The following is a 27,563-nucleotide window of genomic DNA, read 5'->3' as shown; positions in this document are numbered from 1 at the left end:
TGATGATGACATCCTTGTTTCCCTCCCTCACTTTCTCCCATTCTAGGGCCAATTGAATTCTAGATGTTGTGTTTGGTGCTATTACTACGAAGGTGTGTGGGAAGTTGAATCGTTGGTGTTGTGGTGGCAGTGTTGTTGTTGTTGTTGTTTTTGTTGTTACGGCTGCTTTTGAGGTGGGTGACAATTGTTGTTGCTGGTTCGTTGAAGCCATGGAGGTTTCAGCCCTGTCGGTTTTTGGACAAAGGCGTTGGTGTTGGCGGTAAGGAAGGGTTAGATTTTGATGTCCGACCTCTTTTCTTGGATTTCGGTCTCAGGAAGTAGCCTTCCTGGGAAGCGTGGTCCGATTCGGACTCCCGCGAACTCCCAGGATCCATGCTTATTAGCTATGAAGCCCTGTATATTGTCCGAAATGCGCTTTAAATTTTACTATCGACAAAACAAACTTTTTTCGATTGGAATGTCCGGATTCCTACCGAGCACGTCCTATTCGCAGTAAAGCTATCGCAAGACTCCTTTTCTTATAATAATCATTTAATTTTGCTTCTTAAGAATCGTACTGTAACTTTTTTTGAAGATATTTGTACACTTTTAGTATTAGTTTACTTAATTTTTAACTTAATTATTTTTTAATTTATTTCTCTTTTCGTTTTTCGAAGTTTTTCGCACTCTCTTGATAATTTAAACAATGTTCCACAGCCTCAATGAAATCCCTCGCAAACTTCTCTGTTTTTTGCAAACAACTCTGACATTCTTCGGAACAGCTTCCAATAATCTTTTACCTTCATGCATTTAGCGCCCGAAACAGGCCTAATCTGACTGGACTAATAAAATAATTCAATACTTGAAACATGCGACTACCAACCTTGCATGCCCATCTCGATGCATTCCGCCAGCAGCTGTTCACTTTCTTCATCCAAATTGCTTGAATCGTCTGAGAAATCCCCAACTTTGCTTTTTGCCTCGGTGGGAATGGAGAGCGTGCTCAAATTGGAGCATGAGCCTTAAAGAAAACCGCGTAAAATTGCTTCCAGACAAGAAAACCCGCGTTTCTTACCAGTTCTGCTTAATTCAGCTGGAGTATCTTCAGTACAGTAAGTTGTTGGAGCCTCACTGGGGAACGTGGACGACAAATGCCTTGGCGGAGTTCGCCGCATCAGAGGAATTCCGGTACCTCCAGGCATTTTCATGTGCTGATATTTATAATTGGGACTAATAAGCATTGTTGAGGCTGTACTGGCAGTTGGGGCCGATCTTCAAAGAACATTAAAAAACAGGTAAAACGCTCGATGACAAAGTAACAAACATAGCTCACATATTGGACTGGATTCCATCGTTCATATAGGCCGCCAAAAGCTTATCATCATCCGAACATGAGTCTTCTTCGCACCGACTCTCCTTTTCAATGTCCTTTTTCTCCTGTTGATCTCCTTGCTGGTCGTACAATTCACATTCCGCTCCCAAACAAGGCCGCCTTTCTAGCGGCTGAAGCACTTTAGTATCGGGCGTCTACATTGACAGAGGATGAAGAAGGATTTATTTCCATTGCACCGGACATCTTTAAAGTTTTATACCTTGCTGCTTGAACTGGCGTTCCCGGGATCTTCATGATCATCAATCGTCAGGCTGCTCAAGCTGGTGGCTGTGGAAAAATGCATCGGAGTGTTTTCTTCCTTATACTTGGTGGTGTTGTCCTCGAAAACGCTGGATTTTTGCGGAAGCCGTTGCTTATTGTCTCGCAATTGTTTGGAAGAATGTGGGAAGCCCAGTTTGCCTTTGGAAGAGCGCGGACTTGAGGGCACCGTTTGGGTTGGGGAGTCGGGTAGTTCACTTGGAGACACCATCCCACTGGTCAATCGACTGAAAGAGAAATGACTGTCAACTGTTTGACTAATAACCAACTAGGAAAAGGCCGCGTGAAAAGTGTGTACTTACACAGAACTTGTCCTAAGGAGAAGGCATAGAAGATAGAGCATTATTATAAAAAATCTAATTCAGGACAGTGCACTGCTTACCTAAAGTCCGACACTACTGAACTTCTATCGTCGTGAATCGAATGTTGCTCAATGCTGTCCAGAGAAGCCAAAGAGCTGGAGCGTGAAAACACCAGCGGTGTTTGCTCAGCATAATTCACTACCTACAAAGCCATTTCATGAATTTATTTAAAAACTTGTTTGAATCTCAGCTTACCTGTTCGAACTTCACAACTTTGGCCTCGTTTGGAGTCTTCGGGGTTGTACTAATTTTATCCCTGCCTCCTGGTGTCGTTTTCTGTTCCAATCCGGATGTGTCCAAGTTCGCCTCCTGTTTCACCTGAATCGAATCCAGATCAGAGCTAAAACTGCTAACTCTTGAGAAACAACTCGGCGTGCCTTCCTCGCAGTAATTCACTGGTTTTTCCGGCGTCATAATTCCGGAACTGAATTCGGACTTTTGCGGCTTTCCCACGGTGTTTTCCATTTCTGAGATGTCTTCGGTCGAGCAGCGATCTTTCTCATCAACGTGCTTTGTCTGAAAACACTCACTGTTTATTTCGCTCAAAAAACCACTGGTCAACAGACCTCTTTATTGTCCTTTTTGTCCAGCTCTTTCTGAATATCGTTGTCAATCTCCGGTTTATCATCCATATTTCCAACATTTCTCAGATCGGACATTGAAGTGGCATTCGAAAACACAAAGGGCGATTCATAGGGAGTTCCTTCGGTGCAGTACGTTTTTACGGTGTCCTGAATGATTGAAAATGTTAAAATCCACTTGATGGAATCTATGGGTGAAAATTACCTGAACGAACTCCTGCTTAGTGATTTTTCCGCAAATATCCGAATACGAGTCATCGTCGGCATATCTCAGGGAGTAGTCTGTGGGCTGATCTAAATCCGTTTCCGTATATCCTATGGTAAAATTAACTTCTTTCTGGTTTGCATAAATCCGGCTATTGTCGGTTTGCCTCAGATCAGACGAAGCGCCGCTGGGATTTATTTTCTTTCCCACTGTGGTCTCTGAATATTTCCGGCTGTAATCAATAGGTTGTTCAGGCGTGTCGTCTTCGTAGCTACGGCCAGAAAACTTGGTCCGAACTGGCAAGAAAGAGGCTGGATTTGAACGCCTATTGGATTGTGGCACGTATGGTAAGCTTGATCCTCCTGCAAATAAATAAGTAAAGTTTTATCAAATTATCTTTACTTTCTACTTGTCCCGTATTTACCGAAGTTCTGAGGAATTTTCGACTTGTGTCTAAACTCAGCGCCATAACTAGTGGACGGTTCGTTCAAGTTTAGACTGGCAAAAGCGTTCACAAAGTGATCAGGACTGGTTAAAGTAGCCCGATTGCCAGACAAAAAACCGGCGGCACCAGTCGTGGCGTTTGACTTCACTGGTGAGTCTTTATCAATGTTTTCATAGGTTTCGGTGAGATTTTGATCCAAATCCTAAAACGATGAAAAATCAAAAATAAATTGTTGTTGTTTCTGGCAACAGTACCAAAAAAAAATCAGCTCTTACCTGCAATAAAGCTTTCTGTTTCCTTGCACCCAAAGTGGGAAGTTCCGGTAGATTCAACGCAAGTGCTGTGGAATCCATTTTTTGAGCCAAACTCTGCTGTGGTCTGCAGCTGATCAGGTTCTTCAGAGCCGCACTGGATCCCATGGCGATCATCTTGTGCTTCGAATGGTTGAGACTGCGAAGCATGGCAGGCGCGCCCATTTGCCAAAGAGCCTCCTGATCTTCAGCGTTTTTGGCTGATAGATTCCACAAGGTGCCACAGGCATTCGACACGATCGTCAGACTTGGCGACTTCAGCTGCTCTAGCAAAATGTGTAGGCAATTGTGTTGTCGAAGAATTTCCCTGCGGGCAGTTGAATTTTTACTTTCGGCTGTACATTAGAATCACTCTGGTTAATTACCTGTAATCATCCCTGACAGCAATTTGGCTGGAAATATTCCGCAAAATCCCACCGGCGTTTTCTATGATGGCCAAGCTCTTCGAAGGCGTTTTGTATGTTAGCATGTTGACTATAAAGCCCAGGCCGTCTGCGACCCCGCATATTTCTGACTTGTTCTCTGTGCAATGGGCGGAAAGGTTCCAAAGGGCGGACAAGATCGACTTTAGGGTGTTTTCTTTGTTCTGGATCATCGCTGCCTTCATTAGACCCGTAACGCTGCCCACTTCCCTAAGGATTTCCTTGCTGGTTGAGTCCGCTCTCCAAGACAGATTTCTAAGGACACTTGCTGTTACCTAGAGAAAAGAAAATTAAAAAATGGCTCCAAGTATTATTCATTAATTGAGGCCTGTGGATGCCGAAAGACACATGGGCAATTGCAATGGAGAAAAACAGACTTTTGTTTTTACGTGATTAATAAAACGGCCACTCCATAGTTAGTTTCTCGATTGGAATTTTGATCGATGTAAAAACAAAAGCCGTTGTTTTTAATTCCTTCAGAGTTCTGATTTAATTAAAACAAAAACCGTCATCGTGTCGATGTCAAAAACAAAAGTGTCGATGCCTAAATGGAAAATTTTCAAAAAATTCAGACAATTTTCCTTCAGCTTCATTGCGTTCAAAGTTGCCAACTTTTAACAAAAACCGATGTGGTTTGATGCATAAATGAAATTTTAAAAAATGTAGCAAAATTGCTACAAGTTTGCTAATTTTTCTACGAATAGAGCCTCAGCAGCCTCATTGAAGAGTTTAGATGATTTTTCTTTAGCTTGTTTGCATACAGAGCTGCGAACTTTAAAAGAAAAACAACCATAAAATGGTTCGATACCTCAAAAATCTGGCAAAATCGCGGGGTTTTCTAATTTTTCTACTAATTGAACCTCAATCGCTCTGTTCAAAAAAAAAAAGAAGGTCTTTGTTTCAGCTTGTCTGGTTTCAGGGTGGCAAAGTTTTGAAGAAAAAATGCATTTAGCGGCGACGTTTCAACAGAAATTTTGCAAAATGCGGGCAAAATCGCAACAATTTTGCTAATTGTTCTACGAATAGAGCCTGAGCAACTCTATGGAAGAGTTTAGATTATTTTTCTTCGGCTTCTTTGAATCCAGAGCTGCGAACTTTTAAAACACCCATAAAATGATTCGATGTCTCAAAAATCTGGCCAAATCGCGAGGTTTTCTAATTTTTCTAATAGAACCTCAATCGCTCTGCTCTAAAACTCGAAAGTCTTTTCTTCAGCTTGTCTGTTTTCAGGGTTGCGAATTTTTGAAGAAAAATTGTATTTTGCGACGACGTTTCAACAGCCATTTTGCAAAAATGCGGCAAAATCGCAACAATTTTGCTAATGGTTCTACGTATAGAGCCTGAGCCGCTCCATGGAAGAGTTAAATTATTTTTCTTCAACTTATTCCAGAGCTGCGAACGTTCTGTTCAATCGCTCTGTTCAAAAATTCGGAAGGTCTTTTTTGCAGCTTGTCTGGTTTCAGGGTTGAGAATTTTTGAAGAAAAATTGCATTTAGGGACGACGTTCCATCAGGAATTTTGCGAAAATGCGATCAAAATCGAATCAATTTTGCTAATTTTTCTACGAATATAGCCTCGGCCGCTCTATTGAAGAGTTTAGATGATTTTTCTTCAGCTTGTGTGCATACAGAGCTGCCAGCTTTTAAAGGAAAACAATTATAAAATGGTTCAATGCCCAAATGAAAAAAGATTAAAAAGTTTAGAGAACTTTTCCATAGATTATTTGACTCTCCAGTCTTAAACGTCGTTGTTCAGTTGGGAAACATTTCGCCCCCTTACTCCTAGATAAATGGCGAAACGTTGATAATATCAAAAACCGACTTTTACTTTGCATCGATCCGAATCCCGTTCAAGAGTCACTCAATAGTCAGTTGATCTATCGAGATTTGGCCCAAATTGCAATCTTTTTTAAATTATTATGCACTTACTTGTCTTAATTCGTCACTGGGGCTTTGCAATTGCTGAACCAAATTGCGCATAAACTCCTTAAAAGAACACAGTAGTGTCTTGTTGCCGCTATCGCCAAAAGTGAGATTGGTGAGCGTCATGCAAGCGTATCTTCGCATTAGAATACAGTTTCCATTTTGCATTGCGTTGCCGTGCAAAGTGTGCTCTGTCTGCAAAAAAATCGACATTTTAAAAGTCTTTAAAGCGTTATAACAACTTGCTTGTCTTACCTCCACCAAAGTAGCGGTTGTATAAATTCCACCCAATAGGCAAATGGCTTGTCGGTGGCTCTCATCGAAGGAAAGCTTCATTAAATGCGCGATCGTTTGCACTGGATGTCTGTCTCCATCTACAAAAAAAAAAACATTAAACGTAAGGGAGTGAGACTTGGAAAAACGGCTTTTTACCATCGTCTGGAGATAAAGGTGCAGGCTCGTAAGTGGCGGACTGGAACTCCATGTTGTACTTCAGGCACTCAATGTACTGCCTAACGTCGTCCAAAAGCTTCAAAATTCTCAATTCCCGCTTCCGAATTTGCTCATCCGGTTGCGAATTGACAAGATTATGCAACGCGTGAGCGGCTTTTTTTCGCGTGTCGTTGTCCTTATCCGATTGAACCAGCTGAACCAATAATGGAATACAACCTGGAACATTAGTGGGATGAATGAGTGAAAACCAACTGGTTCGGGGAGTTTTTAAGAAAATCCCAACCTGATTGCCTCATCGCTAAGCAACTCTCCTGGCAAGTGCTGAGCGCTAGCAAAGTTTCCCCCATATCAACATGCTCCTGACTGCCCAGCATTGATAGTAGGCTATTAACCACGTCCATTTTCGCTTCCAGCTGCTGAGAAGACCAATTTTGACCGGCATTGCATAGCGCTGAGTCTATCGGCGCTCCGCCCGAACTAGATGCAAAAGACATCACTGATGCCACTTCCTATATGACAAAAAAATTAACGTTAATTCGATAAAACGATTCGATCAGACAAATATTACGCGTACATTCTGATATCCCCCATCAAAGGCAGTTGAATTCTTGCGGCTCTGGCTGGTTTTGCCTAAACTGGCGGGCTCAGAGTTCCAAAGAGTTCTAGGAACGTTGGGCCACGCCCCATGGTACATTGAGTCTAAAAATGCCCTACTATTAACAGAAAATTTGTCTGAAACCATGAACCTTACCAATAGGGGTCTGATTAGTAACCGGTTCGCTGCTAACGGACATTTGGCTTCTAGAAGCCCGATCTCTCAAGCGACACTCATCTTCGCTGGATACACGATCCTGTTCTGAGCCCGATGATCTTTGATCGTACTGTAAAAATATAAATAGAGTTTATTTTTGTACGGGCAAATGTCAGCAGAACGTGATCTTTAAAGTTCACCATCAACTTACATTGGGGGAGTTATCGGAAGTGTTGTGCTGCCTTTTAGCAAGAAGAGACTCCATGGTGTAGTCTAGAGGCGAGTCATTCTATAAAACAAATATATTTATTTAAACAGGTTTACATATTTCAAGCAGTTTATGAGCCTATTTTGGTACGCGGGTTGGAAACAAAGCGGAATTGATGGCTGACTTTAATGGTGTTAGTTTAACTGGCTGCACTTTAGTGGGCGCACCATTAAAAACCACTCGCTTCCTATTGGCTGTTTATATTCGTCACTATTAGAAAGTATTCATAAAGTATAATGCTCTCCTTCAGCCACTTGATTCGAGCAGTTTCAATACAACTATTTCCCGAACACAAAATTTATTTTGAGCGTTTTTTTGCGGTTTGGAGGTCTTGGACGGGAGCCAAGAGTTCCGTTACAGTGTAATAAGCGGTAAATGCGGTCTTATCGACTGATGAGACAAGAATTAACGACTTGGCTCATCATTTCTTAGGCCGAAATGGTTTTTTATTTAGTTAACAGCCGACATTTGGTATAAGTTCGCTTCTTGTCCTAGGAAGTGATTCGCTTTTGAAATTTTTCCAATTAGTTTTTCGTGAAAAACAAAATCTCGAAAAGAGTGGTTTGCATCTTTACATGCGTTTCGCGCGAACTCTTATATTGGACACTGAAAAAACACAAAACATGTTCAAATCGATCAAAAAAGTTGCAGAAAAAACTAAATTCACGAAAAGCTAACCTGTTGATTCAACAAGATAAAAAAAAATTTAAAAAGCCTCCAAACTTAGGCATTCAAAATCAGTAAAGAACATTGAAAAAGGGCAAATTAATCCGAGTAGTTGATGAGCAAAAAACCAAACTGCACACTTGAAGAAAAAAAAGGAGACTCAAAAATGCACTACAGATCAGAAGTGAAAAGCAACTATTTTTAGCGGCTGGTAGCGCAAATGATTTATGGATTACTAAATGACAATGTACAGAAAAGCTGCGAAAGTGAGCCGTGAACGTGAAAAATTGGTAGAAAAGAAGCTTCAAAGTGGTCACAACTAGCGCTCAAAAGTGTTAAATTTAAACCCAATCAGAGAAAAGAGAGGACAACATTGAAAATTATAAACAAACCACTCAAAAGTAGGAGCTCAGTTTTATCCGAAAGAAATAAATAAAATACAGTGAGTTTGTAGAAAATAGAATGGTAGATTGTTCATTTACTATCAACAAAAATCCTCATTTATAATAGAAAAAAACAATGCAATTTAGAGTTATCGGTGTCTTGTTCGTATTCCTGCCATTAGCGAAGATTGGCAATATTTATTTTAAACAGTTGATTGAAAAATACAAACAATTCAGAAAATGCTCCGAAAAACTTGCTAAACCTGATCAGCGCAAAACGTATTAAACACCAGTAAAAAACAGCGGAAAACTGGCAACTAATGCAAATAACTGATGTGTAAACGAAAATTGAAAAAAAACAACCACAATGATTCAAATATTTAAAATAATTAACAGAAAAATAGACTAAATTAGATAGATACAAACAAGTGAACCACAGAGTGGAAAGTGAAGAGGGAAAACGATAGTTTTTCTAAATATTTAAAGGACTCAGTTTAAGGAAACTTTAGTTTATTTAAACACAAATCGAGTCTAGAAAATTACTGGATTTTTATTCAAACTGGTGAACTTTTCGGGCTTTTAGAAACTTTTAGAACATTCAAAACTTGTGGTTTTATTATGGCGCCCAGCATTTTGCGATGTACTAACGATTTCTTGCATTCCACTTGGAGATGGCAACTTTCCGGAACTTTGGCACGAAAAAAGAAAAAATACAGTCACTGAGTTTGTCTGTAAAAAATCAGCTTTCGATAGCGCTTCGTCTTCCAAACCTTAAGCAATGCACAACTTCGAATTACTTAGAAATAGCTGATTAGTGCTCAGGGCGGTTATGGGCAGTTATGGGAGTTGCCAAAAATTACTCACAAATTCAGAAAATTGCAGGGCTTTGCCGCTTTAAGAAACCCCACAATTTTCAATCACAAAAATTGCAAAATATAAATCCATTATCAACTTGTTTTGTTGTTTGTTGACGAGAAAAACAATGGGGGTTTTGTCAAATATCTGCCCCTTAAATAAACCGTCGATGTTTTTAAAGTTGCATATTTCGAAAACATATACAAAGCTCAACAATCAGATCAACACAACTTAATTAAAAAAAAGGTGACTGACCGATTAAGGGCTTTTGAAGGTTTGATGCTCAAAAACACGGTAGATTCAAAGAAAACTCACTTTTAGCTCGGGGGTTTAGCGAGTGAAAACTTTATAATATCGATCTTGAGCCTGAAATCCTGATTTTAAGAGCAAAGTCCCCTTTTTGTACTGGGTGTTTCAAAGATTGTTCGTAGAATTTGTTCCCAAAGCGTTTCAAACGGAAAGTTTACCGAGATCCCATCGAAATTTATTCTTGAAACGCTGCATAAATCCACATCAGATGTATTTAAAAAATTGGCATTAGTGAGAGGCAATCACCCGTTATTTTTAACTCTAGGCCATAAGTAACGTGTTTGCAACACTAGTGCGTATAAACTGAAGAAGATAGAGCCTTGAATGTAAAACGGTTTAATTGCGCCTGATGAATATGAATCAAATAGTGTGTGAAACGAAGGAAATGTGGTCATCATGAATGGATGGATTCATCATTTGGCCAATTATAAATAACTGCTCGGTAATAGAAAATATTAATAGTTCATCTGACTGGGCGCGTTTACCCACGACGATTTTTCACAAAATCACTTTCTTAATGTAAAAGGAAAATCGCATGCAATGCTTTCGCAAAAACCTGCCCAACCAAGTGAAAAGCGCTTAGCAGATACACATCCCGGCCGCTAATCCGCCTCTTCCATTCACCTTTTCACTTTTTTCTCTTGAATTAAACAATTAAACGAGCCGGAAGTTTATCTTAACAGCACAACAGGACTAGGAATCCAGACTTTTCTCAAATCTCACTTTTCGACGCAGCACACTTGGAAATATTATTATCGTTTCGACCGGCGGCACCGTTTTCAACACAGCTGCACTGCAGGAAGCAGGAATATCGACAACGACGGCAGGAATAACGGTGTTGGCACACTGTCGGGTTTTATTATAATCCCGCAGGAAAATCGGGAGTGCCGACCGAAAGAAGTCCACTAGCGTATTTCTGAAAAACTTACCGGAAAAAACTGTCAACAACAATCAGTTGAGACTATTAGTAACTTTGAAAGAATCGCAACTTTGAATATTTCGTATCATTTATACTAAAAGCAGTAGCAACTTGATATTGACTCCATATTTAGGCGAAAGTTGACCCTAATGGTGAGGAAGGTTTCATGAAAATCACCCGGGATCCTGATTTTTTACAGTTTTGAAACCATCAACATCAAAATGTAAGTTTGCTCAACTGCACCTAATCTGTTAAAAATTCGTATCTTCCACACTAAGGCAAGTAATAACTTGAAATTTACGCTATGCTTAGAGAACATGTGATTCTAACATTCCTGAAAGTTTCGGGAAAATCGCGCTGAATTCTCATTTTTGCAGCTTCGTAAATATCGGCCTCAAATTGGTTTACTCAACTGCACGTTCAAAAATCGCACCTTTGAAAACTTTGTATCATTCAAACTACAAGCAGTAGCAACGTGAAATTTGCACCATATTTAGGCGAAAGTTGACTCTAATGCTGAGCAAGGTTTCATGAAAATCACCCGGCATCCTGAATTTTGGCAGTTCTGTTAGAAATTCATGTCTTCCACACTAAGGCAAGTAACAGTTACATACGTAACAAAATAAACAGAAGTTAACAGCTCTAATCTTTTAATCAAATTGTCCAACCTTTATCAGAATTTAAAAAGGAAATTCAATCAAACAAGTTTAAGTAAAAAAGTGTGTATGTATGTATAAAAAGGCCAAGCGCTTTCCTTTCTTGTTAAAAAGGAAAGTTTAAATAAATTTCGCACGGAAAATGTAGCCGGTCACAAAAAAAATATATCTCTTGAATGGATCAGGATAAACAAACCATTGAAGATACAAATTACTCAGAAGACTCCGCAAGATTTCTTTCTGTCTGAGTTGCCCGCATACGAATTTGAACGATTTGACCGACCGAGAAAACATGTCACTATTTAAACACCATGTACAAAATGTTTAATTTTTATTGCTTATGCTACCAAATAAATTTTGTCGAATAGAGCTGTAATTCGATAGAAAATTTGTTCAAATCGGATAACGGATTGCCAAATATTCAGTCAAAAGTTCGGCTCGTGTTTAAAAGAAACCTCTCAAAATGTGGCAGGCAAACGCACGAAGAAATTATTAAGCGTAAGCTGAACAATTAAATTTGAAATTTTAGAAATAAATTGCAAGTTTACCCAAGCCAAACAGACCTGAATACCACTGAAAATACAAAAATCCGTACATGGACTCCTTTAGCCGAATTTTAGCTTGCGCCTGCCCCAAAAAGCCTGCCGAAGGGAGGCTGGCAGACACTCAAGGGGTGGCGACAAAAGCAAAATAAATCCCCCAAACTACATCATGTATTGTGGCCCTTTAACTAGCAACTTTACACTTACATTAAGTAAAAACCTGCCATTCCAACTAGTTAACTGTATTTGATAGGTACTCACATTGCATTAATCATTACAATCTTTATCATTAACAATCTAAGTGGGAACGTTAGAAATTGCAAACTGCACGACTCATATCTTAACGCAATTAAGTATAATTAAGTAGTTCATTGTAAAGTGAGTCACAGTTATTTACATGCAAAGCGTCGGGTTCAAGGATTGACAACATTATTATCTACCTATAGACTCAATTGGAGGTAGCTCTTATCTGGCCAAGCATGAAGAAACATTTACTGAAGAAGTTGAACTGATAAAGCGATGAGGATGCGGACTTAAACATTAGAAATGTGTTTTTTTTACGATTTCAAAGCTATCGTTCAGGGTTTTTCTCGGTCTATGAACAATTAAGTCTGACATTGCAGATCTATTCACTGTCTTAATTAACTGTCGGGCTTTACCTGGAAACGTTGCGAACGGGTCCCCACTATTAACGGTTGGGCAAGCTGCTGCACCCTTTCAGCCTTGCGTCTGAGCCCCCGTACTTCAGCTAGCAGGGCTTCATAATGAGAGACTGGCAGAGACATGGCTAAAAATCAGCGTCAGCCCCTCCAAAATATGCTGCAAAGACATGAAAATTGAATGAATCTATACACTGGCGAATCTAATATCCTGATTTATAGTTTATATTTTCAAGTGAAACCTAACAAGCTCGTGCGATTGTATGGGATTTGGCCTAGAATGTTCGGTAGGTACCCACGTGAAGAATTCACGAGGAAAAAAGGCAGAATGCAGAAGAAAAAATAACACCAACAATGCAGCATGGAAATACGGGGCTTGGGTTTGTATGCGAGCTGTTAAAGCATCAATTCTAAGGAAAATGAATGGATATTTCCAAGTTTCTGGAGTGTTTATTGATTTTATTTACGTCTGCGTGGGCGTAAACTTACAAGTGTTTGGCATGGGGGATTAAAAAGTAGGTAATTGGATTTTTTTTTAACTTTTCGCATACTAAAAGGAACTGTGCTGAAAAAATGTGCGAGACATGAAACTAAAGGAGCTTTTTGGAAACTGAAAAGTAATTAAAGGGGGAATTTTTAATAAATCTTTTCGGTGCTTGGAAATACAGTCTCTGACCTACTGACTAGTAAAGCAAATTGATTGCTTACCATGATTTTCCGAAAAATCACTTCGAAAAACACCAACAACCTTGTTTACATTGAAAACTTGCATTTATTCACTTTCCACCATTTTTATTGATCGCAAACGTCAATGTCTTTGGGTATCCCACGCGCTTCGTCGTTTTTTTAGCCAACATTTTTAATTAAATAAATATAAATTACTTAATTAGAAAGAAATAATGCAACCTAATGAAAACACGCGGAGACAAATAATGCGTGATTTTAAGCGAATATAGAGTGCTTGATTGACGCTAGTCAAAAGGCACGCCTAATTTCGCCTTGGAGTTTTGGCTGGTTTTTTCATTAAATAAAGTATTAACAAACAAAACGATCTTGCAATTGATACAAAAATATTAGGAACATTTTAGGTTAATTAAAAATAATTTTCTTAAGTTGCAACAAAATTGATTTACATTAACTTGCCACCAATCGCAAAAAACGTTGGTCGCAGAAACCAAATGATTGCTTTATCCTTTTTAGGGCAAAAAGTTGAATTTATACACACTTAAATTAATTTTGTAGCGCAATTATTTTCGGCAGTTCACTTAAAATGTCCTGATTAATTCGCAAATAATAAATAATAATTTTTATAACATTGAACATCAAATTCAATACCCTTATTATATTGCGCTCTCGCTCTTGCCTTCTGACTTCGGAGTGGAGCAACTTTCGGAGAAGTGGAAGAGGCAAAGATTGAGGTTATGGGCAGTAGTAACGGGAAGAGTTTGTTTTGAACGCTAGATTATTCTAGAAGTGTCTTCCCGGTCAAAGCTTTACTGCAATAGTGAGTAGTCTGTGCTGCACCGCATTAAACTCCTCGTGGAGCTCTAAGTATCAGCACTCCACCTTAGGTCAAATATGTTTGCTATTCTAGTCTCAGGCAGGCTGGTAGGTTGGTAATTCCTATCCGTTTTCCTCAATGTTCACCTTTTGATTGATCAATGCCCCCTTTCAATTGACTATTTTGTAGGTTCAAACAGAATTCCAACAAATCAGTGAACAGCAATGTGTTACCACTATAGCAGATGCGGACAACATCAACCACATAGTAGTGTTCCTGACTGGAAGTGTTCCCTTCCCTGAAGGCACTGCTGGCCAAGGTGAGTGGCATTTTTCTTTAATGCTTCTTTGACACGTTACCTGTGGATTTTTTTGCAGTTTACTTCAGTTGGCCAGACCCCCATGCGCCCCCCAACTGGCAGCTGTTAGGTTACATCTCCAATAACAAGCCCTCAGCCATATTTAAGGTGTCCAATTTGAAGAGGTTGCATGAGATGGGTGATTATTCGAATATGATGTTTGGACAGTCTCATATAGTTCATAATGCTCAGATAGGAATAAGCATAGGTAATCAACAGTGGCACATTGTTGGCTCATTGATGGCTCACCTGGTTGTTTTCTTTAGAACCTCTAGCGAACATTCAAGAAGTCCAAGCCGTTGATGGGGCGGATGTCCAGGTGAATTTCGCGCAGAAGATGCTGAAGAGTTTCATGGACTTCGTGTTGTCCTACACTATTACTCAGGGGCACATGGTGCCTGATCCTACAGCTACTTACGTACCGTTATCCACTGTCCAGAACTGGTACACTATATTTGAACGAAGACTGGCGCAGCATCCTAATTTTTGGAAATCTTAACCTGGGCCTTCGATGTATTCTGATTCGAGTGTGAAATATGTGTATTGTTTCGATATTTTATTGCAGTCGATTATGTTTTAAGAATTCCCATTTGTTTACTCGTGCTTGTCATTAGTAATAAAAAAATGTCCACTAGTATTTGTTTTTTATTTTTGGATAAACAGATAGTGATTTGGCCAGACATCAGGTGTCGGTCTTTGTGGAATGTTGAAAACGTGCTTACCTTATGGCTAATATTTTTATTAAAATCTTTTCTTAGTGGCCTTTTTGGAAAAATGAGAAATTTTGAAATTCACTAGATTTCCTTAAGATAAAGTACGAAACGTTCACGCTTCCGACTTGAGTTGTCCCCTATCTATCCTTATCCAAGAGTACGACTAACTTCACGCCTTCGCACGATTGGCCCATCATTTCTGTCATTTGTGCTCACCACAGGTGCTCACTTTTGTCACTGTCTAACAAGAGACAAGTCTCTGTCTGGTCTAACAATTCATTGTAAACATAGTCGTGTTTGTTATTTTAATCTGAGATATTTTCGAATTAGTTTCTAAAAAATGAAGGGCAAACAAAATAGAACCAAGAACAATGCCAGGGTAAGTACACACACACAGTAGTTTGCTCTGTAGCTTTAATTTCTACTGTCTTAAACCTCACTTTACAAACAGCTTGCGAATATTTCATTCTGTTCTGCAGCACCCAGGAACTGCAAATAGCCAAGTAAATTTCGCCCAATTTGCATTTTTCTACGCAATGCATTTTCTGCATATTGCATATATTGGCTGTTTAGGGCCCCAAAGCCAAAATTGCTATTATATATGTTCTGTTATGGTTGCACCAAGTTGCAATTAGCTACTTGAGTTTAGTTAATGTTTTACCACGTTTTACGGTTCACAGAGCATTGCAGCGAAACATTGGCCCACTTTCTTTTGCCCAATCACGTCTTTGTGTGTGTCTAACAGCGAGTATCCCGAAGTCTTTTGTTGCTTCTGTATTATGAGAAAAGGCGGCTCGGTAAAATAAGAATGGAAAGCCGAACACGCAGACATGAGATCAACACTAACTCAACAACAAAAATAAAGATAGAGGGACTGCAAGATGACTCAATAAAATATATTTTTCAAGGAAGAAATCAGCTTCAATCGCCGAAATCAAAATAATGAAAAATTATAACATAGAAGAAAGCTGGAACAAACGCAAGTCTAACACGGAATGCTCGTACATGAAGAAGTTAATGAAAAATATAAAGCGCACTTTCAATACAGATCTGGATAAACAAAACGTGCTTATAATCAGTATAAAAGAATACGCATCGAAACGGACGCGTTAGTTAGAAGATTAAAAACCTAACAACGGGAAAAGTACGCAAAAGAAATGGAACAAACGGTGCAAAAGCTTTTAAAGAAAGGAGGACCAGCCTTAACAGAACAACTAACAGTACTTATACAAAAAATTTGGAAACTGCACGGCACTCTAAGAAGTCCATCTCTTAGAACTCTGCTCGCAATATTTCACATACTTCAATTATAAACAGTTTGATTAGTGCCGCATGTTTGTATTGGTGTATTGGCCTTGACGGACCTTTTTAAGGTCCCGATCAAAATTTGCCCCCATGATTTCCATTGGAGCAGGAGGTTCAGACATTTTATTCAACCAAGTGCTTCTCATTCATTTTTCAGCGTCTCCAAGGCCTTTGAAGGGTTAATAACCCGTAAGAAACATTAGTGAATGCTTAAACCTTCGCTGTGTTCCGAGACTAAACCGCAATGAATTCAATGTCCTAGCTTGATGTTTTCTAAACCCGAAATATTCATCTAATAAGAAGAAAATTTAAAGTATTCATACCCAAGCAAATCAGTTTCTTCTACTTCCATTCCAGCCAGCAAGCAGTGGGCGAAGTGCCGCAATGCTTCATTCCACCTTGCCGCACTTTGCAGGTATCGCCGCCACCAAATCAACCGTACTTCCATCTTTCGCGTTCAATCCCAGTGAAGATGTGGATGCATCGATCGATAGCAATTTCCAGCTGGTCCTGAAAAAAGTTTCAAAGAAAGACTTCACCACTAAGTTAAAGGTACACATTGATTGTGCTATTTGAGAATTAAAGCTGATTGTGAAGTGTCTTCACTAGGGATTGCAGGAATTTGCCGATTTGCTACAAAACGCCGAGCCATCGGTCGTCAAGAGTCTGTTACCTTCCTGGCCTCGGTTTTACAGTGTTTTGGCGACGCATCCTGATAATAAAATCCGGGAAGCCACTCAACACGTGCATCGCACTATTGTGCTGAAGGCAAAGCGAGATATTGCGCCCTATTTGAAGCAACTTATGGCCACTTGGTATATTTCCCAGTACGACAATTATCCGGCTGCTGCCCGAGCTGCGGCTCAAGCTTTCAAGGTGCCTCCTCAGTTCAGAGTGTTTAGTTTTTAACCCCAACTTTGTGGCTTTGCAGGAGACATTTTCCCCAGTTAAATTCAAGGAAGCTGTAATGGTTTACCATCAGGAAATCTTCCATTCCATCCGTGACAATTTGCTGGTTCAAACAGCCGAGACTGTTTCGCCCAATCAATACACCGCAAATGAAGCTGCTACTAGATATGAACGGATTGTAACATCCTGCCTTCAGGGGTACGCCAAGTATTTGCAGGAATTTCCTGTTGAGAAAACCGGCGAATCTTCTTCGCTAAGCTCTGAAATAGTGTCGCATAAGAAGTTCTGGAAATTGGCCCAAAGCAAGGACCGCCTGATAAAAGCCTCCTGGTTTCAAGTGCTGTCGGTTTTACTGCAAAGAGCCGTGCATTTATTGGCTGGAAAAGAGGCGCAAACGATGGCAACTATTTTAAACAGCTTAGGCGAAGAGGACCCAATGGTATTGCCACGCGTTTGGGAGTGTCTCCTTCTGGTGATGGCAACTCCGGTAAGTTTAGTTGATTGATTATCAAGCGGTTGATTAACTGCGGGGTTGATTAGGATTGGTGGAAATTCGTCAACATTGACCAACAGTTAACTCCCAAAATACTCGCTGTATTGAAACAAGGAGGAGGAGGCAATGCCGGCCTTATCTATCCGAACTTTTTGCCTCTGCTTTCGAATTGGCCTCCAATGGAGGAGAACAAGTGGAAACAATTCTTGGCCAATTTTCTCGACAGCATGATTTCAGGGTATGTAACCACGCCATATCAACGATGTCCTCGTAGCCCTTAAATATTATAAGAAAATTGAACAGTTTTAAAACCTTGATTCACTTAAAGTGAGAAAATACTAACTACCGTACATGAATAACAATCACATTTCAGCTTAAAGCTCAGAACGACAGTCACCAAAAGCCAAGAAACAACCGAGATCGCTGTTTGCTACACGGAATGCCTCCAGTTCTTAATAACTAGGAACCTCACAAACATGCCTCTATGCAAGTTCCTTATAAAGCACTTGAGCACTGTATTAGAGTGGTGTTTGTTGACTGAGGCGGTTCAGTATAAGTTAATTTTTGCCAAAGTGTCGACTTTAATGCAGAATTTAGACAAGAACAAGGATGCAGATGTAATGCAAGGTTTGCTGGAATATTTCTTTATCGGCCTCTTCGATTTGTTCAGCAGACTGTTGAATAGTCCGCATGCTGTCACTGTGGTAACTAAGCAAGCTGAGCTGGCGTTGTGTCTGAAGGACAATGGGCACGAAAAAGCCGAAGCAAACAGCAAGTTTTACACGCAAGCTCTTCAACAGTTTGTGCTGAATATTCTTGATCTCTACATCCAGTACATAGAGAAAACGTCTTTAAGTGAACTGTTCGCGTCCTTGTGCCTTCTAATAGAAAACTTTGGCAAGGAGCCGATTTTTCAGTTTGCTCTAATGCTTCTGAAGCAAGACGCTTCCGCGTCTGTTCATATCAACATTTACAACCAGTGGTTTAAAAAATGGTTACAGTCAGAGGAAATGTGCTGTCCTAGTTTGCTGGATTTGGTGTTTCTGATGTTTGAATACGTGACTGATCTGGAGAAAGAGATAATTTTAAACTACTTATTAGAGGTAAGGTAAATTAGGAAGGTTTTCCTTTTTAATTCAGCACGCTTCCAGGTCGAACATTCAAACTGCGATTCCTGGACTATAGCGCGAGCCTTGCAAGGGCATTACCTAAACGACCCAGTAGTCAGGAAGTGGCTAAAAGAGGATAAAGTTAGCGCATTCTTCCAGTCGACGGTTCATGAGTACATTTCCGCTGGAGGTAACTCGGAGAAAGTGGGCACTTTCAAACAGGCTCTTGCTGCGAGTGCCCAAGGAGGTCAGAATAATGTTTTTTATTTAGGATTCATCATATTTACTCGTTGATTTTTTGGGCAGCTCTCCTCATAAGCCCGCACGCTTTGGACGCAATCCAGACCGAAATATCCCAAGCTCTAACAGCAGGCGAAGATACCAAATCGCTGAATGCGGCCTGTGAGCTTGCTTGCTGTCTATGTGAAATAATCTGCACACAAAAGTATTACCCAAGATATGGACATCAGCTGCTCTTAAACCTGTTCAAAGTGTCCTTTAATTGCGACGACGACCATCCGATAGATAAAAATGCCCTTTCCACAATTAATTCCACCTGGGTAAAGTCCTTGGGCGATTTATTGGATGGGTTGAATCGAGAAAGGTGTGAAAAGATTCTGGAGAAATTCCTCGACAGCCTTGAGGAATATTTCAGCTCAATAATAGCCAGCAAACTTCGCGGGCATTTCCAGCCTTTGAACGATCGCATCCAGATGGTGTGGGACACGATTTCCCAAAGCAACATTGGCCTGACCGAGTGGCTGTTAGAGTTTTTGATAGAGAAAACTGCACGTACTCAAAGCAAAGTTATAACTCTTTGCAAGGTGATTGTTTGAGTAAATCAGTGAGTTATTGCATAGATTCAATGTTGCTTCTTGTCCCAGGTTGCCTGTTTTATAAAGGGCACTATAAACAGTCCGAATGAGAACATAGTCGATCAAGAATCAATATCCGAAGAGGAAATACTGAGCTATTTTGTCAATAATTTTATGGCGATGGCAGTTGTGCCAAACATGCAGGTTGAATCAAACGAAGTCCTAAACGCAATTTATTCTCTGTCTGTTTGCGAAACGTTTTTGGAACACTTTAACAATGTAGGTTTATAAAGGGAGTAGTGCTTCGGACGAACAGTTTTGATTTTTTTTTAGATTAAGCATTACCAAGAAATTTTGCACTACCACAACTCCAGTTGGCAGATGAATCTAGATTTGATAAGGCAAATACATGATTTAGTGAAAGTCAGGCGTTGGGACTGTGGACTGCCTGGGATCAGAGTTGGAAAGTTGAATGATCGCAGTTCGGAGGCAAGCGTTTGTTCTGTGCAGACTATGACAACTGATGAGTTCGAAGTGATATTTCAAGAGGCTGAATTCTTCCGCAAGCAGATGACTGTTTACGAAAACTGGTAAAACATTGTTTACGGGTCTAATAAGCCGGTGTATAACGCTATATGTTTTTATAGCCCATTGTCATGGGAGGAAGTGCACAAGTTAATCAAATCGGTCAAATCATGCAGGAAATTAGTTGAAAATCCTGAACTGCCCCAAAAGCACTGGGACCTAGCGGTCATGGCGCTGGTTTTATCCACAGAGCTCAGCAATAAATCCAAAAGCTCATTTAAAACAGTGCAGGTAGTTGATGGTTTTTGTGCATTAGCAGCATCACTTTGCAATTTTTTTCAGTACCAAGCACTGCTCGTTGCAGTAAGTGACCTCTACATAGCCATTTGTAAAAAAGTAGCAAAACTGAAGGAAACCCAGGACAATGCTAGTTACGCACAAGAGTGGACAGATTTGCTTTTTGTTGGTTTTCACAATGATTTGCTTCAACTTTGGATCAGTTTAGCCGGTAATTATTACTTATGCCGCTCAAGAAACGCTATGTCGAAGCATTGGCATTCGGACAACTTTTGTTCCGATAAGCAATGGTATAAACTTTGTGTGTTTTTCAGGTAATTTCAGCAAATGTGCTGAAGACTCATTGGTTAATTTGCCATTTTTGCAATGTTTCGGAGAAGTGACGAATTGGTTCAGCCACGAGTTGATAATGCAACAGGAAAACGTATCATATTCAAAGTTGCTGAAGATGTGCTGCGAAACGTTGATTACCAACTCCCAAATTATTCTGCAGCTGTGGGGCCATAAAATGCTGATGATTTTAGTGCCGGGCTTGCTAAAAATCGATCAAGAATCCGCTAGTGCCAGCACCGAAAGTGAAACTGTGCTAATATTCGAACACTTCAAAGATAAACTAACTGAAACGCAGGATATTGTGAACAGTATGCTGATGGATTTTAGGTAGATGGTTTCCAGTCATTTGTAGGTTGCAGGCTTGAAATCATTGTTTTTACAGCGTACCGGAAAACAGCTGCAAATTGGAACCCACGTTCGATTCCTACACGTATACCTTCGGGTATATGATGCTGTGGGATGTTATTGTAGCGCTGTGCGATCAAGCATCGCCGGAACTGCGACTTCAATATTGTGATTGGCTCAGGTAACACTCGCGCAAGGACGCAGGAAAAAACTCTTTTCGGGACACTTGGATTTTCAGGAAAGAATTATTTCTTCATTTGTTCCTAACAAATATCTTCAAGCTCATGTCCACGCAAGATCTCCAGCAAGGCGATGCCAAAGCTGCACTTGGCCAAACCTTCGTAACTCATCCTTTGGCTGCTCCATGGCACTTTACCTTTTTCGGCTCCGAAACCATAGAAAACTTCTCTCGCTACCTGTACAAATGCTTCCTTGAACAGTTCCCCGCTTTGGTTCGGCAGTGGTGGACTGGCTTGGATAATAAGTTTTCACAAATAGTGGAAAAAATCACCGTCACGCACGTGTCGCCTCATATCTGTAACGGCGCATTGAACGACGTGCTCAAATACCAGGACTTGTTCAAAAATCTCAAGGTACGTATTTCGCAAAAGGCTGCAAGGTTCTGGATCGGGCAGTGTTGGTTTCAGGTGAAAGTGATGCCAATTGTGCGAGAAATCCAGGCAGTTTATATGGTGGACGAGGCGCAGATGGAGCTGACCATAACTCTGCCAGCGAATTATCCTTTGGGAAGTCCGGATATTGGATGTAATCGGCAAATTAGTGGCACCATTCAAAAGCAGCTGTTGCAGTTTAAAAAGTGCATTTTGCTTCAGGTAGGAGCAAGTTCGGAGTTTCTCAAAATGGTCCTAATCGTTCAGTTGCGCCGGCTTGTACCAAAAATTAATTTGCTTGTAATAAACCTCAACATGTACATAATGCATATTTTCACTTATTTAGAGATTGATCCAAAGCGCGCTGAACTTTGTACCTTTTTTATGTGGCATAGACTTTTTCAAACGGTTTGCACTTTTGCAACGGGTTATTTTGTTATCGGAACCTTTGTTTATTTCTTTTATGCAGCTTTTAAACAAGTTATGTTAAAGTGGTTTCTTATTGTCTAGAATGGAAAAATATGGGATGGACTGGTGCTCTGGCATGCCAATTTGGACAAGAAATTCGAGGGAATTGAAGAGTGTTACATTTGCTACTCCGTCCTGCACGTGGGAACTTACCAATTCCCCAAACTGTCCTGTCGGATGTGCAAGAAAAAATTCCATTCAGCATGTTTGGTAAGTCGCAACATTCCAAGCAAAGCCCCGTAATAATTTATTATTTTTCAGTATAAGTGGTTTAACACCAGCCGAAAGAGCACGTGTCCGATATGCCGTAATTTGTTTTGAATTGATTTGTTGTACTTATTTATATAAATTTAATAATACGTTAGTTGAATGTTTTAATGTAGTAAATAGCTGCCGACTTCCAACATTGTCTAAATGGCTTATTTAGCGAATTAAGGACAAAAATAATTGAAATTGCTTCCTGATGTTCGTGCAAATTGTGTGATAATGTTCACCGCAGATGCGAGCGAAACGTCAGGAAGCACAGCTTAATATTAATTGCGAGTTTGCACATTAATGGATTTAGTGGCGCTCCAGTAGATACACTTTGCACACAAGAACCATTTAACTGAGAACTGAGTAGGCTGAAAAAGAAAAGCCTAAAAAAGGCTTTAAAAAAATGGTCTCCGGCACTGACAATAAAACTTCTGGATCGAGAACAAGCATATGAAAACCTTTTCAAATTACACTTGCAACCTATTCCACCATGAAATCAATATCAAAATCCGTGCCAACATTGCAATTTTGTTCCATATATGCGTAAATAATTTTAAAACATTTGTAATTCATATTTTTTAAATAAATAACCTTATTTAGGTATACAACAAATAATATTTTATACTTAAAGTATAAATGATTTTAAGGACACTAAAAAAAAAACAGTCTCTGCAACTAGCAACTGGCTACACATTTTTGTAAACCCATGTGCTCTAAAAGTTCTAAAAACATTCTATACAACAATTAAAATAGGAACAAAAAACTATTGTTTTACACAGAACTAATAGCGTATGGAGCTCTTAATTCTTTGTGAACAAGCTATATTTGATTTTAATTTTTGATCTGAAAAAAAACTATTTGAGTGAAAATAGGTACAAAAATGTTACTTCTCTACTCTTCGCAAAAATTTTCAGAATTTATTGATATTGTGGTCTGTTGCATTCCATAGACCGTTTCGAATTAGACGTACTTGTTTTGCAAGATGATTTTTTTGCATAAATTGCATTTTGCAAAATTATCATCTAATGCAGAAAACAAATTCCGCAAAAAACTAATTTTCCGTCTTTAGCACAATACATAATAACAATTTCAATTAGGAAAAATGAACGAAACAGAAATACTAAGCGTACTTCCACAAAAGTATTTAAAAAATACACAATCAGAAAACGGCTAATGAATGGTGCATACTGAAATACGATTCTCAAAAATATCGATAAAATTCAGGCTCACTTCGTTCAGGGAACCTGTGAATGCAAGTTTTCATTACCGAACAAAATAATTTTATTTGGGTTCAATAGTAGCGCTAGTAGTGAAAATATAAGTCGCTTTTTAATATCACGTTTTAGATCACAGTTTATTTTTACGTTCGTGATTACTATTTATTAATCGCTGTGAAAAAATCACAGGCAGTGATTTGTTGTTCAACCCTAAAATCCATGCATGTGTAAACTCACCAGGCCAAAAGGCTGGTGAAAGCATGGTCAGACCTTCTTGAATAATATTAAAATTCGAAGTTTGGATGAAAAGCGCCGTTTTTAGTTTTATTAATGGATCAACTTTTCCCCCATTTAACCATCCTCGTATCATTTACTCGTCCTTTTCCATGAGTATAATGGATAATGGATCCAGTTTATACAAAAGATTGTGCAATATGTATAGTGCGAAATAAAACCATCAGAAACAAAAAATTGTCTTTAATAATTCCTTAATCAGTAAACATTCCTCTTCAGTCAAATCATTCTAAGCTTGGCCGCCCACATCCGTATCAGCTTTCTTCTTCCAGTTCTTCGCCGCAGCCAACAGCTTGAGATTGGGCCGGTTGGATTCATCTTCAGGGAAAATGTAGTCAAACACCTCCTCCCAACCCTGCTCTTTGCCATCATCGTCAATGACCTTCTGTCGCTTCTTGATCCGCTTCGGCATTTTGCTGGTGATTTTGGCCTGGGCAGTTTCGTCGCCGTGCATATTTTCGAACTCCTTCCAGTTCTCAAACAGCAGCACTCTGTTCTCCTTATCCGGGCAGGATTTCAGGTTGTCGTTGCCCCGTTCGAATATTCGCCGGGCCAGACGGGTGTTCATGCCATCCTCCGATTCTTGATTGAGCTCGAACTTGGCATAAGAAAGCCACACTTTCACATGGCTGGTTCTTTCTAGTAATCGCTCGTAGAGTTGTCGGGCGTTTTCTGGGTCTTCCTGCGCTATTTCAAAGTCGATGTACGATTTCCAGAGCAGCTCTGGCATGTCGAGTTTTGGTTGGTTGATCGCCAGCTCGTAAATGGCTCGCGCCCTCTCAGAGTCTCCTAGCAGGGTTTCCAGCTCGGCAAACTTCATCCAGGTTACGCAGTTTTCTGGACCAAACTCCAGGAATTTCTCGTACAACTTTCTGCATCTGTCGAACTCACGCAGTTGAATCTCCAAGTCGATGTAGCCTCTAAACAGCTTGTCACGCGGACACATTCCAATGGCCATTCCGAGTAGTTTGCGGGCGGCCGTTAGGTTTCTTTGCCGGATTTCGAATTTGGCGTACAGCAGCCAAATTTTTGAAAATGTGAACACTTTATGGGGCAACAGCTCTAGACAAGCCTTGTACACTTGTCTGGTTCTCTCAAAGTCTTGCGCCTCTAGTTCTTCGAAGAAGGCATAGTTGATCCAGAGGTAGATGTATCTGCGCCAGAAGTCCTTGTTCTTGGATGGCGGGACGTTGGCGATGGCTCTTTCGTAGGTTTCCCGGATGATTTCCACATCCCCTTGGCCTTCGACTAATCTGATGTAGTCAAACCAGGCGTCATAGTTGGTAGGGTTTTCCGCAATTTCCTGTTCGTATTGGAATTTTCTTTTCGAAACGATTACTTCCTCAATGCCGGTTCGGTCGCCGAATTTTTTTTCATGTATCGTGTAGGCTTTGTAGAGCTCCTTGGTGTCTTCTTTGGGAATGTGAGCCAGGGAATATTTGTAAATCACTCGTGCTCGGTCGTGTTCTTTTTGGTTCTCCTCAAACTTTGCGAATGCTATAAAGAGCTTCTCGTCCATGTAGTCGTCGCCGAAGAATTGGACTGCGCGTTCAAAGATTTGCCTTGCCGAGTGAATAAACCCGTGGTTTTCTTCAAAACGAGCGTATTTGATCCAATGCTTAACTTGGGGATGGGAGATAACGAATCGTTCGTATATCTGCCTAGCGCGGTCGATTTCCTTATATCTTAGCTCGAAATTGATGTAAGTTTGCCAGGCCTGTTCCTCGGGTTGCCATTCCATCCAGCGCTCAAACACCGCACGAGCCCCCGGCACGTTCTCCAGCGTTTCTTCCATATAGGTGTACTTGTACCAAAACTGATTTACTCTCGGCAGAATAGTCACGGCGCGATCCCACAGATTCCTGGCATGGTTCACCTGTCTGGATCGCATTTCCATTTCGGTATACTTGAGCCATAGTGTGATATTTCGATGATCCACATCCAGAGCCCTTTCCCATATAGATCTTGCTCTTTGGATGTCCTTTTGCGATTCTTCCCACTGTGCATATTTGATCCAATTGGAGATCACCATCCGGTTCTTCCTGATATTGTCTTCAAATTGCTTCCTCCTCCTCAGCTGGTAGTCGGCTAGTTCTGCTGGATCCGAGATCTTCTGCTTGGGGGGTGGAGGTAGGATTTCTAGGTCTCGCTCTTTGGCCTCGCGCAAAAGCTGCTCAGCAGTGATTTGAATCTCTGCAGGCGCTTTGTTTTTCACTTTGGCCACTTTGGGCATTTTCTGGGCCTTCCCTTCCATTATTTGGACTTTTTTGTTACAAAGAAAAGCGGCACAACGAACGTAGATGATTAAAAGTGCGGTTAAGTAGGATGTTGACAAGTGGACTGAAATGCGTATGCTTGGTTGCCTATCGAGTTGTCGGATCGGCGTATTGCTATTAGTTGGCGGGAAATTCGAATTTCAGTTTGACTTAAAAATGCTGACAAGCTGAAAGTATTTTCCTCGAAAAATTATGAAATTAATTTTGAATCACTCGTCGCTGCTTTGTAAAAAGTTTTGAAATCCCTTTCCAGTTTCGAATTTGGAACAAAAAGCAAATAATTTTCTAACAAAAAACGAACAGAATAAGCGAAAGTTTATAACAGATTACTTGGAAATCTCGTCACCCCCTGTAGAGTTTGTTAAAAAAGTTAATTTTTTTATCAGACTATGAAGGCTTTCACGGCCGGTCAGATTACATTTAGGAATGTTTTCCGGGCTTTGAAGCCGTGGTCTATCGGAATTTCTTCCTGACGTTTCGTCCACAACAAGGAAGAAGACATTTTCAAAGGCGATGAGGCAGTGGGCGAAGTGATCTCCCGTGCTTTCCGACTAAGAATGATTGAACTGCTGGATTCCCAGTCGTATTTATGCCGCCCAGCCGTGTGTGCTCATGCGTGGGGGATGGGTGGGGGTTCCAACGCTTCGGCGCACATGCTGTTTGGCGCAAAACGCGCTTCCAATCTGGATTGAGTGCCGTAATGTCTTCTTTTCTGTTGAAATTGTTTTGGTGTTTAAATATTTCAATGGCCTCCCTGGTGAGTCTCGGGTAGTATCTTTCAGATTGCTGCAGAATGTCAACTTCGTCGAACCGTATTTGGTGGCCGTCTAGTAGAAACACTCGCCTCCTTTTTTACTGAAATTAATTAAGACCATCTTGGAAAAAACGACCAAAAAGCAAAACTTTACAAAAAATTATTGGGAAAATTCGCCTCCCTCATCGCTTTGAGGATTTCTAAAGTTCCTTTAAATTTTCAGGTCATTCCTGTTTTAGCACCGTTTCTAATAAGCAATTCTAGTTTTACTTAAAATACTGATAAACTTCCGGTATTTTCAAAAGTGAAAAACTAAATCACAAATTTAATTGGAACACTCGCCTCCTTAATCCCTTTGCAAAAATGTTTGGAAAACTTGTTGCAGCTTTGAATTATGAACAAAACCCTAATAATTATTTCTATGCCTTGTTCCAAAAATATTTCCCCGAACTGAAAAAGCGAAAGTTTATAATAATTTATTTAGAAAACTCTTGGAAACTGAAGATTCTTCACTTTTAGGTCAATATTTCTAAACAACACTGTCTCTAAACAGAAAAACCACGTTTTTTCTAATGTTTTACTATAAAATACTGGCAAACTGGACTTTCTTTGGACGCAGTTCTATTGCTGAGAAAATCAAGATGAC

General features: G+C 40.1%; 4 protein-coding genes across 10 annotated transcripts in view; 2 read left to right on the top strand and 2 right to left on the bottom strand.

The window, feature by feature from the left end:
• The window catches only part of LOC109540693 (adenomatous polyposis coli homolog), a 31,459-nt gene extending 18,307 nt beyond the window's left edge, over positions 1 to 13,152 (bottom strand). For 3 of the 7 annotated variants that reach the window (XM_048664656.1, XM_048664659.1, XM_048664668.1), the window contains exons 1-21: positions 13,048 to 13,152; positions 12,340 to 12,499; positions 7,294 to 7,371; positions 7,083 to 7,212; positions 6,906 to 7,030; positions 6,615 to 6,840; positions 6,311 to 6,547; positions 6,134 to 6,252; positions 5,885 to 6,073; positions 3,900 to 4,231; positions 3,499 to 3,841; positions 3,203 to 3,425; positions 2,779 to 3,140; positions 2,559 to 2,723; positions 2,188 to 2,508; positions 2,013 to 2,134; positions 1,933 to 1,944; positions 1,572 to 1,857; positions 1,313 to 1,506; positions 1,055 to 1,251; positions 863 to 1,000 (exon numbers count right to left, since the gene is read on the bottom strand). In XM_048664656.1, the coding sequence (XP_048520613.1) occupies positions 863 to 1,000; positions 1,055 to 1,251; positions 1,313 to 1,506; positions 1,572 to 1,857; positions 1,933 to 1,944; positions 2,013 to 2,134; positions 2,188 to 2,508; positions 2,559 to 2,723; positions 2,779 to 3,140; positions 3,203 to 3,425; positions 3,499 to 3,841; positions 3,900 to 4,231; positions 5,885 to 6,073; positions 6,134 to 6,252; positions 6,311 to 6,547; positions 6,615 to 6,840; positions 6,906 to 7,030; positions 7,083 to 7,212; positions 7,294 to 7,371; positions 12,340 to 12,465 (3,925 nt within the window). In that variant the 5' untranslated portion in view covers positions 12,466 to 12,499; positions 13,048 to 13,152. Of the gene's footprint in view, positions 1 to 862; positions 1,001 to 1,054; positions 1,252 to 1,312; positions 1,507 to 1,571; positions 1,858 to 1,932; positions 1,945 to 2,012; positions 2,135 to 2,187; positions 2,509 to 2,558; positions 2,724 to 2,778; positions 3,141 to 3,202; positions 3,426 to 3,498; positions 3,842 to 3,899; positions 4,232 to 5,884; positions 6,074 to 6,133; positions 6,253 to 6,310; positions 6,548 to 6,614; positions 6,841 to 6,905; positions 7,031 to 7,082; positions 7,213 to 7,293; positions 7,372 to 10,187; positions 10,377 to 11,941; positions 11,962 to 12,339; positions 12,625 to 13,047 lie in introns of those variants that run through there. The other 4 variants (XM_048664662.1, XM_048664658.1, XM_048664675.1 and 1 more) reach the window with 4 other exon arrangements.
• A 587-nt stretch (positions 13,153 to 13,739) lies between these two features.
• LOC109540695 (protein OPI10 homolog) lies at positions 13,740 to 14,833 on the top strand. Its single transcript, XM_019909138.2, has 4 exons — positions 13,740 to 13,947; positions 14,030 to 14,159; positions 14,218 to 14,406; positions 14,465 to 14,833. The coding sequence occupies exons 1-4, from the start codon at positions 13,918 to 13,920 to the stop codon at positions 14,695 to 14,697; spliced, it is 582 nt and encodes a 193-aa protein (XP_019764697.1). The 5' UTR covers positions 13,740 to 13,917; the 3' UTR covers positions 14,698 to 14,833.
• Positions 14,834 to 15,123: 290 nt separating this feature from the next.
• LOC109540688 (E3 ubiquitin-protein ligase listerin) lies at positions 15,124 to 23,907 on the top strand. The gene is made up of 18 exons (XM_048664679.1): positions 15,124 to 15,290; positions 16,574 to 16,768; positions 16,826 to 17,092; positions 17,148 to 17,612; positions 17,666 to 17,856; positions 17,992 to 18,721; positions 18,770 to 18,974; positions 19,034 to 19,551; positions 19,612 to 19,821; positions 19,876 to 20,132; positions 20,190 to 20,358; positions 20,410 to 20,575; positions 20,679 to 21,024; positions 21,080 to 21,223; positions 21,281 to 21,635; positions 21,690 to 21,875; positions 22,164 to 22,331; positions 22,383 to 23,907. The coding sequence occupies exons 1-18, from the start codon at positions 15,252 to 15,254 to the stop codon at positions 22,440 to 22,442; spliced, it is 4,671 nt and encodes a 1,556-aa protein (XP_048520636.1). The 5' UTR covers positions 15,124 to 15,251; the 3' UTR covers positions 22,443 to 23,907.
• Positions 23,908 to 24,055: 148 nt separating this feature from the next.
• Positions 24,056 to 26,244, bottom strand: LOC109540713 (protein crooked neck). The gene has a single exon (XM_048664703.1). It carries the CDS (start codon positions 26,139 to 26,141, stop codon positions 24,117 to 24,119), a length of 2,025 nt encoding a protein of 674 aa, XP_048520660.1. The 5' UTR covers positions 26,142 to 26,244; the 3' UTR covers positions 24,056 to 24,116.
• Between the last annotated feature and the right edge of the window lie 1,319 nt (positions 26,245 to 27,563).

This window comes from Dendroctonus ponderosae, unplaced genomic scaffold (genome assembly GCF_020466585.1).
Source record: "Dendroctonus ponderosae isolate FM_Combo_2020 unplaced genomic scaffold, Dpon_F_20191213v2 Dpon_F_20191213_1, whole genome shotgun sequence".
Taxonomy (NCBI): Eukaryota; Metazoa; Arthropoda; class Insecta; order Coleoptera; family Curculionidae; genus Dendroctonus; species Dendroctonus ponderosae.
This window is presented reverse-complemented; position numbering and strand designations above follow the sequence as displayed.